The sequence below is a fragment of the Erpetoichthys calabaricus genome, chromosome 2, assembly GCF_900747795.2.
Source record: "Erpetoichthys calabaricus chromosome 2, fErpCal1.3, whole genome shotgun sequence".
In the NCBI taxonomy this organism is placed as follows: Eukaryota; Metazoa; Chordata; class Cladistia; order Polypteriformes; family Polypteridae; genus Erpetoichthys; species Erpetoichthys calabaricus.
Genome location: NC_041395.2, coordinates 98,992,138 through 99,008,144, shown reverse-complemented (window position 1 = coordinate 99,008,144; position 16,007 = coordinate 98,992,138). Strand labels below are relative to the sequence as shown.

The 16,007-nt window shown below is 36.5% G+C and overlaps 1 protein-coding gene across 1 annotated transcript in view; it reads left to right on the top strand.

The window, feature by feature from the left end:
- The window catches only part of LOC114646171 (anoctamin-9), a 93,785-nt gene that overhangs the window by 38,710 nt on the left and 39,068 nt on the right, over nt 1-16,007 (top strand). Inside the window, exons 6-11 of the mRNA XM_028794200.2 lie at nt 617-675; nt 787-866; nt 11,373-11,507; nt 11,671-11,767; nt 11,855-11,915; nt 15,368-15,450. Of these exons, the coding sequence (XP_028650033.1) occupies nt 617-675; nt 787-866; nt 11,373-11,507; nt 11,671-11,767; nt 11,855-11,915; nt 15,368-15,450 (515 nt within the window). The remainder of the gene's footprint in view (nt 1-616; nt 676-786; nt 867-11,372; nt 11,508-11,670; nt 11,768-11,854; nt 11,916-15,367; nt 15,451-16,007) is intronic.

The window sequence follows — 16,007 nt, the reverse complement described above, 5'->3', positions numbered from 1 at the left end:
AACTGAGTGTTTTTAAATCAGGGTGTGCATAAAAAGCCCTCAAATAGAGTTAATGAATTTTGTAAAAAAGAATGAATTGAAAGGAGAAATTCGTCAAGAAGAGCTGGAAATAGCTGCTAGGAATAGGGTGAGCGGGTCCTTTTTTCACATCCTTTTGCTCCTGAAATCACCACCAGCAAAATCAGTTTGAAAGAGAAGTGAAATAACCTATATACACTACATGTTTCCATTGCACAAGAAATATAGGCATTAAGAAGACAATTTATTTGTTCAAAAGATTAAAAGTAGGACTTTGAAAGCCAAGTTCAGAAAAATCTAAAGCTAATTTTAACACTTTTGCTTAAAATACTTTGGAAATTAATAAAAAAAAATCTTTTCTATGTTTTAATTTATTTACCGTTTAAATAATGGAAAATGTATTTAAATTTTTTTTTTAAACGCACTCGCATACTAGAAAGGTCCCATAGATGCCCTAACACCCAGCTCTGGTCTGTTTTCTGCCTTGTGCCCAGTACTGCTTGGATTTGAAAATGCCCAGTTATCTTTTGTTATTATACTATAATTACAAAATGTATCAAATTCACCATGAATGATGATGGCTTTGCTCCTGTTCTAGAGAGACTGACTGACTTACTCAGGAAAAATGTTTTTGAGACTGCCTTTCCTCTTCACCAGGTACCATCTTGTATTTTTTTTTCAGAGTGTTAATGTATAGTAGTTTGTGTGTGTGTACTTTTACATATATATGCATAATTTACTTAATTATTGTCATTTATTCATTTTTAGAAAACCCAACAAGATCATCTAACAGAAAAATGGGCACGTTGGACAGCACTTTATAAATCCCAACCTATTGACCTAGTGAAGTAAGATTATCCACTCACTCCAGTCATTTTACTTAGAGTAGCATTTGAATCTTTAATTTTAATTATTTTTGATTTTACAATTAGAGTATATTCTGTTTGCATTCAAGTCAGTTTTCTGTAGTATTGGTTTAATGATCAGACTTATGACATACGTGCCTCTAACAGCATATTGAGGTAAATGAAAATCTTATTAAGCCTTCCAAAGTAATCAGTGGTATAGTAGGAAAAGGTGACATGAGAATGATGCATGATACATTATTTAATCTAATTTTAAGAAGGTTAAAAAATAATTCACTGCTCCCATACACTGTGAGAACAGTATATGAAGGCAGTGAAGAAGAAAGAAGATATTCAGTAAATGAATACATAAATAAAAATCAAGCAAAGATAGGGAAAACTTAAAAAAATAAATAAATAAAAAATAAAAAAAGCACAAATGAGCATCATACCAATCCATACTAATGGCAATTTTACAAAATTTGTTGTATAACTAATTCATTGAACTTGTGTTCCTGTTATATAGTTGCAGAGAGTCTGCATCTATTCCAGCAGTACACAGCACAAGGCATGGACCAAACCGCAATGACACACCAGTACATCACCGGGTACACTTTTATACCCACTCTCTCTCAGTACGCCTGTTTACTCTGAACCAAACAATTGCACACTTAAGATGCACCATGAACGAGTAGGAATTATAGATTTTCATAGGAATAATATGTAGAACTGTGTGTCTTACTAAATGGTAATTTTATTCGTTGTAAAGAAATCCTTAAAATCAATAAGATATAATGATAGAATGCAATTATAGGGACCTTGTGGCTGTGAAGCAAGACGCACAGCACTTTAATCGGTTAATGATAACGATTAATAATTTTCAGACATATTCATGTGCTCCATTTTGGTTTCCAATTTATTTTTGTGGGAAACATGAGATAATATGTCCTCTTAAGAAAGCCTTCAGAGTTTCCTAGAGTATTCCTGCAGAGACCTCTGAGGCTGTATTTGTCTCTAAAAAAAAATCGATTTGTTTTGATATAAATTCTGTACAGTTTTCGTCTGCTAATAAACGTGGGTTAAGATGTCAGCTGCGAGATGAGTATGTGGGGCATAATGATTTGAGCTCCATGATTGAAGGGGTGTGGTCTGAGATAACAATAGCATCATACTTACAAGATTTAATTGTAGGCAAAAAATTATTTATTTATAAAAAAAATAATCAATTCTTGAGTAACAGTGATCCACTGGTGAGTAGAAGGAATATGCTCTTGAATTTGGGTTTAGAAATCTCCAGGGTTCTGATAAGTTGTGATCAGTTACAAACCGTGTAATTGTTTTTGCAATGTTAGATTTCATTGCCCCTGTGGCAGGAGACCTATCTAGGTCTGGATTTAAAACACAATTAAAGTCCCCAGCCATTATAATTTTATGAGTGTTCACATTGAGAATGGATGCAAATATGTTTGTTTGAAGTCCCTGTCATCTGCATTAGGTGTGTAGATATTAATGAAAATCACTTTACGGTTAAATAAATTGCCCATGACAATCACATATCTCCCTTCATGATCAGATACTATATCTGATGCTACAAATGAGATTGTTCTATGTTTAAGAATTCCCACACTCTAGTTTTCTTTGTAAAGCTGGAAAGGAATATTTGTCCAGTCCAGTCTTTGTGCAGCCGAAACTGATCCTTGCTTAATAAGTGGGTCTTCTGTAAAAATACTATTTTAGCGTTTAGACCTGTCAGTTGATATAATATTTTCTTTCTCTTTAATTCATGATTGAGACCTTTAACATTCCAGCTCACAAAGTTAATTGTTTGGTCATGGAGACATTGCTTCTGAACTTTTGTTGTCATTTTGTAGTCTTAATTTAAGATAAGACAGCTTCGACCGTAAATTCTAATTTTCCGAGGGGTTATTGCCATCAAGCCTATTGTTGCGTTGGCACTTATAAGGTCTAAAAGGATAAATTAGAAATAGCTTGCTCTCTTTCTCGCTCCTCCTAGTCACCCCCACCTCTCCACGTGAGACTAGATCACACTTCACAAAGTCCAAGTCTGCTGACATACCTAGAGACAACACATCCAAAACAAAACAAGCCCCCAGCAGTGTTGTATAAGGATTAAAATAGAAATATCTATTGACAATACAGTCCAAATGCTATAAGCATAAAATATAATGCTAAATAGTCTTGAGAGAGTAAACCCAGGGAATGATGTTAAACAGTATCCCTGGATAAGCATAGTAAGCCCTAATACAATAAACCAAGGGTATGATGTTAAACAGTCCCCTAAAAAAAATCACTCATACATATATACACACATTTAAAACGTAAACAAGAAGTGGCCGAGAAGGAAATAGGATGTATAATTACGGTACCAGTATCACTGCAAGCCGATCAAACAGCAGGTAAGATCTTCTTTGTCATGCCAGAACTGGATGCCACTCATGATTGAATTTCAAAAAAGTGTTGGGATCAGTTTTCTTAGCTCTTTTTCTGCTTCCTCTATAGAAGTAAAAATGTAGAGCTTGCCTTGAATGTTCACTTTTCATTTTGGCAGGATACAAGAGGCTGTATCTGATCTCATCTTTCCGTAAGCACTGTTTAATGTTGTAAAATGTGGTACGTTTAGCAGCTGTTGAGGATGAGAAATCAGCAAAACGGTATCCCTTTTTTCTTTTCCTCCCGCCGCTAATGCAGAAGTGATGTGAGCACGTCGGTAAAATAAATTCTCCTAGGAGAGAGATGCCCAGAGTAGTTCCTTTCAATTACCTGACATCTCTACATTTCATTTTTTTTTTTTTCTGACGATTTCAATAGTTTTCTAGGACCCTGGGCTTTTTACAGCACGGGCTTACATAGCTAGTTGATTTATGTAAATGGCAGTCTCCACTGCAGTAGTGTAAATAGAGTGATATGGCATGGCGGGGACACTTGAAAGTTCGAATTCAGAAAGTCGCAAAGTGCCTGAAATATAAAAAGAAGTGGTCAGATGTCAACGTTGAGGTAAAAAGGCAAGTCGTGGCCCACTGTCAGTGTTATATGAAAGTATATTAAGACACAAAGAAAAGAGAAAAAAATGATGAACACTGTGAAGAAAAAAAGTCTAAATGTAGACTTTAATCTCGAAATTTCCACTTTAATCTCATGGTTTATTTTGTCATTAAAGCAGAACGTCGTAAACTTCATCTTAAAATTGATTTTTAATTTGATTTAATTTACTGATTGCAACACAGAATACATTACATTCCTAATATTACAGTACTCTGAACATTTTAGAATAGTACGATGTATCCTTAATATCATTTTCATGATGAAATGCATTAAAGCATATACTAAACATGTCGGGGCATGGTGTTGCAGCAGTAGTGATGAGCTGGTGCCCTGTTCAGGGATTTTTCTTGCCTCCCCTGTCCAGGGATTGTTCCTGCCTCCTGCAAGATGCTTGCTGGGACACGTGCGAACCTGAATGGAATAATTTAATGCAACAGCACTGTCTTTATCAAGCATATCAACCCCCAATTCCCATCCTTCCGTTTTCTTTCTCCATGTAACCGATCACCACCCATTACATATAAAACCAGCTGTAAGCTCAGAATGCCTATTCTTCAAAATTTTTACACAACATTGAAAAATCTTTGTTATATATGTTTATTTATTCCATCCATCCAGGGTTTGTGCCAGTCACAGCAAACATCAAGGCAGGATTAAGTTCATATAGATTGCGGCATTGTTGAGTGGAATCCATGTAGATGCTGGTGGCTTTCTTTTGGCAGCATGTGCTTTCAGTGTCCTCCAGTGCTGGATCCCGATAATCCTCTGCAGTGTCAACACAACCCACAATAGAGCTTATGGTCAGCTGTGCAGCTATGATACCACACACACATACAATGAGTTGAAATACTCTTGAGTATTGCACTGAGATTTACAACGCTAAAGCAGCTATGGTATTTGGAATAGTTTGCTCATTCCGTGCACCACTGTATAGTTACAGAATGATTACAATCAAGTGAATTAAATTTGTAAATGATATACAGTTAATTTCAATATATTTGATAAATCTGATGTCACTGATGCAAATCTGAAAAAAGGGAGACCACACAGAAACAGTTGCACTGCTTTGATGCTGGGTGCCACCAGTTTGAAAAACTGAGCAGAAACATGCATATGTAATGGGGTAGGCCGCCATGAGAATGTGTGTGGCTTTATGCCATGTTTAGCTTTTATTCATCATGATGTGAGCGTGGAAACGGGTATACGCAACATTTTTGTATTAGCTGGAGATGGGCTTTTTGAATTTGAAGATTTGAAGGGGCACCTGCCAGTACAGAGTTACAATAATCGATGCAAGATGTGATAAAAGCATGGACAAGTTTCTTGGCATTAGAAAAGGAGAGGAGAGAGTGAACATGGGATATGTTATGGAAGTGGAAGTAAGAAATTTTCTTAATGTGGTTTATGTGGGTGGAGTAAGAAAGGGAGGAATCAAAAATGACACCAAAATTTCTTGCAATAGAAGATCTAATGAGATCACCAAGAGTGACTGGAAAGGAACTTGTTTTCTTAAGTTGTGCTTTAGTGCCAGTTTGCAGGAGTTCAGAAGAGCTGAGGGCCGAAGACAGATCCCTGATGAACTCTTTGTGTGACTGTAGCAGAGCTGGACCTGCTATTGCCAAGACTAACAAACTCTTGCCTTTCAGTCAGATAGGACTTAAACCACCAGAGGGCAGTGCCAGAGATACCCAGAATATTCTCCATTCTGGACAGTAGAATGTCATGTCTGATAGTTTCAAAAACTACTCTGAGGTCTAACAATTAATATGCGTGTTTGTCCAGAGTTTGCTGCCATAAACAAATCACTGGTTACTTGAAGCAGGGCAGTTTCATAGCTGTGCTGCACTCTGAGAATGAAAGGGTTCCATCAAATTATTAGAAGCTAAGTAACTGATGAGTTGGGAGGCTACTATACACTCAAGAACTTTTGACAGAAAAGGTAAATGAGAGATGAGTCGAAAATTAAGATTATCCGCATCATTTAAGTGATTGTCGGGGTTAAGGGATGTATTTATATTGTTGTAACAGTCAGGATTATGGTATGAAGGCAGAAGTTAAGAGCTGTGGTGGGTATTGGGTCCAGTACACAAATATTTGACCACATCTTACAAAGTAGGTCATTAACAAATGCAGATGTGACTTGTAAAAATTTAGTAAAAGAGATGGATTGAGTGGGAAGACAGAGAAAGATATAAATGGATGATGGATTTATGTTAGTTGAATTATTTAGATCTTTAATTTTATTACAGAAAAAGTGGAAGAATTTTTCACAGGCTTCAGTGGGGGAGGTAATTGGGCCAGATACAGGTTGAAGTAGTTTATTAACTAAGAGAACAAAACCCTCGGGTTCTTATTGCCACTTTCTATTATTCTGCCATAATGTGTGTTTTTGGCTGTAGTTAGTGCATCCCTATAAGCCCTTTGTTAGTCTTTGTTGAAAGCCTGGATGTGCACAGTAAGGCCACTGTTACGTGGCATTATCTCAAGGTGTTGGCCAGCTGCTTTCATAGACCACAATTCTGATTTTATACCTTGGACCTGAATGCTTAAAGGACATTTCCTTATGTTTTAACATAGCTTTTTTATCTAGTGCTGAATGAAGGGCTTAGTTATAGTAGTCATCAAGGCTATCTAGAATTGATGAAATAGGAGAAGACAGGAAAATATCAGAGATTGATTCAGCAAGGATAGAGGGACAGATATTTTTAAGGTTTCTGAAAGAAACAGGTTTATAGGTAAGAGGAGGGAGAGGTAATGAGACAGTGAAAAGTACTGCATTATTATCGGAGTCCCAAATCACTGCTATAAGTGTTGCAGACAGATAAGCCAGATGTGCAGACCATGTCTAATATATGACCACCAGAGTCGGTTGGAAAATTAACATGTTGCACCAAATAAAAACAGTCCAGTAAGGACAGGAATTCATTCCTTGGTTTACATGTAGGCGTGTCAATATGGATGTTGAAATCAGAAAGAAGAATGACTCTCTGGGAGAAGGAACTGAAGTGGATTATTAGATCAGTAAGGTCAGATATGAAAGACCCAATATATTTTGGGAGATGATAGACAGCAATAAGTAAGACCGGACCAGATTTTGTTATTAGTTTAAGAGCCAGACACTCGAAAGACAATAGACGTAAATTGGGAGTCTTTTGATGTTTAACTCCAGTCTGGCAATTACTCTGACCTGTCCACTTTGTCTTGAGCTACAAGCCTCTGAGAAGTCAATGTATCTGGATTATGTCACCTCAGTGAGAGACCTAAAATCATTCTGTTTTTGCCATATTTTTGTTATGCATATCATATCAAGGTTGGAGTCTATAATGAATTCTGATAGCACCAATGCTTTACCTTTAAGAGATCTTGAATTAAACAATGCAGTATTAGCTGATGAGGGTTTGTTGTGCACAGATCCATAGCCAGAGATTATTTTAGCATATTGATAATTTAATTTGGCACAGTGACACTCTTATTTCCAAAGCTATGAGTAGGACAGTGTATTCCTGAGTAAATGCTGCCAAAAAACTTTTCTTTCGCCGCCCTGCGGTGACAACAACCTGACCTGCAATGTAAATATTTTGAGGGTCACACAATGCCATGAGTTTTTTAGGACATTCAAGTCTGACCACTTGCTTCATATTAAACTAACTGTGTAATATAAAGAAGTTTATCACAAAAATATTTCAGTATAGTATAGAGGAATACCTACTGTATCTGGTAGTAGCAGAGATACAGGGAAACACAGCAGAGAAGGTGAGACAGGCAAGGAGGGGTGGGATGGTGCAGATGTGCGATGATAGCAAAGCAGCAAAAAATCCAGAAGAAGCATAGTTGGAGATAGTGCTGGGCGGTATACCGGTTCATACCAAAAACCGTTTATTTTTTTTATGATAAGGATTTTTCTTATACCGCAACACCGGTTTAAATTGCCTAAACGACATTCGGAACGTGGCGCAGCGGGAAACTGTTCAAGTGGGGACCTTTTTCACTGCTACACCGCTAAACACAGATTTGTTGCACAAGGGCTCTTTTTCACTGCTACTCCACTAAATAGGTAGTGGTAGTGTAGGTATTGCACTCTGAAAATGGACAGAGAACATTCCGAAACTGAAGCTGACGATAAAGTTGAACATAATGACACAAAAGAACTTTTGCCGAAAAAAAGGAATCACGTCCGTTTCCTGGAGATACTTTGGTTTTAAAAGGTCGGATGTGGACCATTATGTTCAAATGTGTAAATACTGTTTCTATACTACTGGATAATACTGCAAGCCAAGTTGTACTTGTTTTATTTGTTTTCAATACAGTGTAATTTACCTGGGTACTGTATAATAGTGTGATGACATGTTGACTTTATTCTCGACATTTCCACTTTAATCTCGACGCTTATGACGAGAATAAAGTCGACATGTTGACTTTATTCTCGAAATTTGTCATTAAAGTAGAACATCGTAAACTAAACTTCATCATAAAATGAATATTTAATTTACTAGATATTCTCAAACCCCGTCATAAGTTATATAGCACATTAAATGCTTTGTGTTAAGTGTTCCCCGAGCTTCTTAAACTGACTTCCTCTTGCACTAAGAGGAGGCGCCGGCAGCGATCGCCACACAGAATACATTCACTTCATGATAATTTCTGCTCTCTGAACATTTAGAATGCTAAGATAAATACTTGATATAATTTTCATGGTGAAATGCATTAAAGCATGCATTAATCATGTGGGGGCATGGCGGCGTGGAGGTTGCACTGATGCCTCACAGCAAGGGTGTCTCGGATGTACCCTGCCTTGCATTTGCATGTTTTTCTGGTGGGTTTACACGGCGTGCTTCAGTTTCCTTTCAAAGTCATGTAGGATGTGGGGTTTTGTTATGCTATATTGACCCTGCTAGTGTATGTTTTGCTTGTATTCACCCTGCGATGTACTGGCGACTCATTCAGGGATGGGCGCAACCCTGAATGGATGGCATAATTAAACATGTATAACGAAGATATTTTTAAAGTTCTGAACACTCCGTGGGCTAAGTTTATAACTAGTTTTAATTTCACAAAGACGTTTATCGTGTGGTGATTGGTTATGGGGAGAAAGAAAAAGGAAGGATAGGAACTGGGGTTTTGGTACGTCAGATAGAGACATCACGCGTGCAATAAAGAAAGCCCGCTCAGAAGAACATGCATTGAATTCTGTGTTCATGTCTCCGACCACCAGATCACAAACCCAACATTTACACAATATTTAAGTTAAACCTGTGTGATACCCATTCATACATCCAGTTTTTTGGAGCCTCGTCACACCTGCCATAAAGTTCTCTACACTGAACATACACCTGGGGACCCCTTACTGCGAGGGAGCAGCACTACCACCTCACTACCGTGCATGTTTAATACCTGCTTTAATGCATTTCATCATGAAAATGATATCAAGTATTTATCTTAGCATTCTAAATTTTCAGAAAGCAAGAATATAATGAAGTGAATGGATTCTGTGCGGTGATCGCTGTCTCATCTTAGTGTGGAGGAAGTCAGTTTAAGAAGCGTAGTGATTAACAACTGGGTCGGGGAACACTTAACACAAAGCATTTAATGTGCTGCATTAACTTATGATGGGGTTTGACAAAATCTAGTCAATTAAACATTTGTTTTTTTCTTCACCATGGCCCTAATATGATTCCGTAGGGCTATACCACAAATAGCATTATAAATGCAAGTTGCAGTCCATATTAATGTAGTTTGCCTAAATGATGGTTTAGTTGGTAAAGATGTCATCACCAAGTTGCACTTGTTTTATTTTATTTTATTTGGTGAATACTATGTAATGTACCTGGGCTTGAAGCCTTGAAGTAATAGTGCAACTATCAGTAATAATACTATTATTTATTTTATTGTTATTATTTATTAGTTTAAATATTATGCAGTTTAATGATGGTGAAGTTGTTTAAAAAGTCACTTTAACGTGTCAGTGGACAGAGATTGTTAACATTAACAGAAAGTGTAGTTGGTTTACAAAAAATATTTACTATTTATTCCTTTTCTAAGACATGTTCAGTGCAATACAACTTTTGACAAGCACTTCTGGATATTTTACTAAGTCTAAATGCCTCTTTGGATGGTTGAAAATATGTTGTCAAAATTATAGTTTAAGTTTTTGCAAAATGTGTTCAATAAAAAGGTTCTATATTTTGACTGCATCTGTCATGCAACGGGATTCCTTCTCTTCATTAGTGTCACACCCTTGAAAACTATCACTTTATGGGGCCATGCAAACCTGTATTAATACTTGTGTGCACATTAAAATGGTTTTTTTGTACAATGTACAGTGCTCTTGACAGTGGAATAGGTTATTCTTAGCCAGTAATTGCAGTGGAAAATGTGGTTAACATCCACTCATGCATGGGGGAAAAAAATACCGTTGAATACCGTGAAACCGGGATAATTTTGAAAAATACCGTGATATAGAATTTTGGTCATACCGCCCACCCCTAGTTGGAGATATTACAATTTGCATATGAAAGATAGCTACCAGAATCCGGAGCTTCCAGTATACAACCACATATATATAGTTATGGATATTGCAGGCGTGTTTGCCACAAAGCCGCAAGCCAGGTGGCTGCAAACATCAAATCACTTCTCAGTCATTCCCAGTCAACAGAGAGGAACGACAGCAATCCAGCCTATCCACTATAATCAAGTAGACAGAATATCCCCAGCTCCTAGATCTCTAAGGTGCAGAGACAAAAATGGTTGTGCAGCAAGCATCAGGCAAGAGCAGGCAATCTAAAGAAAGCCTTGTCCAGTGAACCACAAAAAGATTCAGTTGTCCCCGAGACTGAACACAGTCAAGGCAAAGTCCACAAAAGTAAATCCAAATGCTATGCTATTCGGATTGATTGCATCCATGAACTATACATACAATAAAAAAAAAATTAAAGAAGTGCAAAAAGTGCAGGGTTAATATGAATTTTAATTAAGTGTTGATGACAGGGAGGAGCGGCAGCAACATATGTGCACCAGTGCCTCCTCCCCCATTTGTTATGATTAAAATAAAATATTAACATTTAAGTGTAGTACGAAAACAATAAAAAAATCTATAATTGACAGTTGAAAATGTGTTTTGTGGAAAAACGTTATGTAGAAAATGGTTTTCATTTTTGAATTCAGTACCTCATACATATATATATAAATCAAATGACATAATGTATACCTTTTGAATTGCTTGTAACAATCATGATTTAATTAACGTAGATTCATGTAATATAGCAACAAATGTTTTGAGTTGCACTATACCATTTGGTCTGTCTGATATCAAATAACAACTAAATAATTATATATATATATATATATATATATATATATATTATTTTTTTTTTTTTTTTTTTTTTTTTTTTTTTTACTGTTTGGATGTCTTGGGTTAGGCTTTAATCTTCAGGTGTTTGTTTGTTACAGGAATTATTTGGGAGAGAAAGCAGCTCTTTATTTTCTCTGGCTTGGTTGGTATACATATATGCTAATACCAGCAGCAATGGTAGGAATTGTGGTCTTTCTTTATGGACTTGCTTTCTTTGACAAGAGTCCTCTTATGTAAGTTCAATATAAGTTCTGGCATTTAATAATACAATGCTGATTTTGACTTCATTGTTCAAACAAATTAAAATGTGATTTTTGTTTTAAAATACACATGATTACTATGAATAAAAAAAACTTCAACTTGCAATGAAATTTTTTTTTGTGTATGTGATTTTAGTAAAGAAGTCTGTGAAGCAAATACCACAATTATGTGTCCACTGTGTGATACACATTGCTCCTTCTGGAAGCTGTCTGACACATGCATGTATGCTAAGGTATTATTAGATTAAAGAAGTGTTATCCATTTCTTTTGTACTATTATAAAGTGGTATTCATTTTTTATTTATTTTTTTATTTTTAAGGTTACCAATCTTTTTGATAATGAAGGAACAGTATTCTTCGCCATATTCATGGCATTGTGGGGTGAGCATTTATCTTTCAAGTACACAACTTTTATAGATGCCTATTAACTGGTATTATGAGTTAGAGTAATTTTTCTGTCACTAATAATATCTAAAAGCATGGGATTGCTTATGTTTTGTTTAGGTAAATAAGATCTCTAGCTTCTTCAATTTTTATTGTAGATTCATCCATCCATCCATTATCCAACCCGCTATATCCTAACTACAGGGTCATGGGGGTCTGCTGGAGCCAATCCCAGCCAACACAGGGCGCAAGGCAGGAAGCAAACCCTGGGCAGGGTGCCAGCCCACCGTAAGACACACACACACACATACATACAGTACTGTGCAAACGTTTTAGGCAGGTGTGAAAAAATGCTATAAACAAAGAATGCTTTCAAAAATGGAAGTGTTAATCATTTATTTTCATCAATCAACAAAATGCAGTGAATTAACAAAAGAGAAATCTAAATCAAATCAATATTTGGTGTGACCACCCTTTGCCTTCAAAACAGCATCAATTCTTCTAGGTACACTTGCACACAGTTTTTGAAGAAACTTGGCTGGTAGGTTGTTCCAAACATCTTGGAGAACTAACCACAGATCTTCTGTGGATGTAGGCTTCCTCACATCCTTCTGTCTCTTCATGTAATCCCAGACACACTCAATGATGTTGACATCAGGGCTCTATAGGGGCCATACCATCCCTTCCAGGACTTCTTGTTCTTCTTTACGCTGAAGATAGTTCTTAATGACTTTGGCTGTATGTTTGGGGTCGTTGTCCTGCTGCAGAATAAATTTTGGGCCAATCATACGCCTCCCTGATGGTATTGCATGATGGATAAGTATCTGCCTGTATTTCTCAGCATTGAGAACACCATTAATCCTGACCAAATCTCCAACTCCATTTGCAGAAATGCAGCCCCAAACGTTCAAGGAACCTCCACCATGCTTCACTGTTGCCTGCAGACACTCATTATTGTACCGCTCTCCAGCCCTTCGATGAACAAACTGCCTTCTGCTACAACCAAATATTTCAAATTTTGACTCCTCAGTCCAGAGCACGTGCTGCCATTTTTCTGCACCCCAGTTCCTATGTTTTCGTGCATACTTGAGTTGCTTGGCCTTGTTTCCACGTTGGAGGTATGGCTGTTTGTCTGCAACTCTTCCATGAAGACCACTTCTGGCCAGACTGCTCCGGACAGTAGATGGGTGTACCTGGATCCCTCTGGTTTCTGCCAGTTCTGAGCTGATGGCACTGCTGGACATCTTCCGATTTCAAAGGTAATAAGCTTGATGTGTCTTTCATCTGCTGCACTAAGTTTCCTTAGCAGACCACTGCGTCTACGATCCTCAACATTGCCCATTTTTCTTTGTGCTTCTTCAAAAGAGCTTGAACAGCACAACTTGAAACCCCAGTCTGCTTTGAAATCTTTGTCTGGGAGAGACCTTGCTGATGCAGTATATCTACCTTGTGTCTTGTTGCTGTGCTCAATCTTGCCATGACATGAAACTGTCTTCCACAACCTCACCTTGGTAGTAGAGTTTGGCTGTTCCTCACCCAGTTTTAAGCCTCCTACACAGCTGTTTCTGTTTCAGTTAATGACTGTGTTTCAACCTACATGTGACATTGATGATCATTAGCACCTGTTTGGTATAATTGGTTGATCATACACCTGACTATAATCCTACAAAATCCCAGACTTTGTTCAAGTGTACCTATAAGAATTGATACTGGTTTGAAGGCAAAAGGTAGTAACACCAAATATTGATTTGATTTAGATTTTTCTTTTGTTCGCTCACTTTGCATTTTGTAAATTAATAACAATAAAGAATCATTATTTATATTTCTGAAAGCATTCTTTGTTTACAGCATTTTTTCACACCTGCCTAAAACTTTTGCACAGTACTGTACATACACACCAAGCACACACAAGGGACAATTTAGGATCGCCAATCCACCTAACCCACATGCCTTTGGACTGTGGGAGGAAACCGGAGCACCCGGAGGGAACCCACGCAGACACAGGGAGAACATGCAAACTCCACGCAGGGAGGACAGGGGAAGCAAACAAGCATTCATAGAATGTAGTATATATGATGAAAGTAAGACAAAATAAAAAAAATACTTTAATTGACTTCAATTTTCATTCTTACAGAAGATTTCAAAAAATCATGACTGCTGACAAGGTGGTAAAGAGCCAGAGCTTTTTTCACTGTTCTCGATAATCTTGTGCTCTCGCCTCAGCGGTTACTGATCATCACAAGGTTTTTCTACTCTCTGAACAAGAAATTTTTGTAATCTTTGTAGTTGAACATATATTAAGCAGCTGTGCCAAAAGTAAATACAGTATACAATAAATTATTATAAAAACAAGCTTTTTTCATAGAAAACTTCAGTCACCTTGCATGTTGTTTTTATGACAAACGTTTCTCTGTATTCTTTTAATATTTCTAAAGATCAGCAGTCTGGTCACTAGATGCCTATATGACCCAAAGCAAACAGGAAATTTGACTTTTGCTGACATGCTTACAGTGTGGTATGATCAAAAGTTTTTATTCTTTATGAAAACCTATTGTACATGGGTTTCAGATCATTTTCTTACCCTTGTCTTTTTCCTCCAGACTTCCCACTCTGTTACAACAAAACCAGTTTACCAGCCTTTTGATCACACTAAGTAAAATTGTTTTATCACTGACTGTTTGCAAGGCCAGATTAAGACACCCATGAGCTCCAGGGTGCCAAAACTCAAAAGGCCTCTCCTCAACTTTCTTTTGATATTACAGTTAAAGAACATTTATTAAACATTTTTAAAAAACCTATGTCACTTTGTTGAAAAAAGGTGATAACTTTTTGGACAAATAAAATAAAAACTAGAAAGAGCATCCTTTATTCATAGTTTGTATCCTTTGCTGTTTACACACTGTGATCATGGATACAGTTCTAATCGTAAAAGAAGCAATGACAAAACCTTAACAATACTTCAGTTTTATTCTCAACAGAAAACACTGCAGCCTTTTTAATGCATTTTATCTTCAACATTTGTTAATTCTCCTCGAAACATGCAGCAAAACTTTCAAGATGAAATGGCAGTTATTTGTCAGTTCATAAAGCCAGATTTGTTTACTATATTCATTCACCTGCAATCAAAAATGGAAAAAAATCCAGTAATATATACAGTCATACCAAGATGATGTGCATCAAAATGATTTGGTTGTACTGGTGTTTCATGAAAGCTTAAAGAGTTTATGAAAGGCATCAAGGACCAAGAAATATTTGGTGCCATCGAATCCTAAATTTACACTATCAGATTTCAGAAAAAGTGCCCTTCCTCATTGTTATCTTCTCATTACTCTTAAACAAAAACACAAGAGAAAGGGAAATCAGTCACACTGATTCAATTGTTTGCCCTTTTAATGTATATTCTTGGCTATTACAAAATCATAAGTGACACTTTATTTTTTTAACCCTAGCAACAATATTTCTAGAGCTGTGGAAAAGACACAGAGCTCGGGAAGCTTGTCATTGGAAACTTTACAACTGGGATAAGGAAGAGGTAAGTTTATAGCTTTCACTCATTTCACAAACTGTTTTTGCTCATGAAATATTCTACAATTATAAAACCTCAACTGGAATATTCATATCAGAACACAATGTCATATAAAAATAAAATTGAAATTGTATCTTTTAAATGAAGGCACCTAGAGATAATAAAGGTAAAGGAAGAGTCTGGAATAATTTATGTAAAGTGATGACAAATTTTAATGAAGAAGTGTTAACGCACCTTTAACACAACTTTTTCTTTAGTCATACCAAAATTTTCATACCCACATCCTTCCAAACTATACCTGTTCTGAATAACAGTAGTTTTAAATGATCTGCTTTAATAAGGATTAAATTCTCTGTGGGCAGAAAACTGGAATTAACCAAAAAGGGTAGAATGTAAGAAACGTTAGGTTTAAATAATAAGGGATCCCACAGTAAAGCAGCTACACTGACATTTATGTGTGTTTTTCATTCTGTGCAGTAGTTGTATGAATACAATATTTAGGAGTAAATAAGAGAGAAATGAAAGGATATAATAATTTACTGAATTTACTGAACATTTTTCTG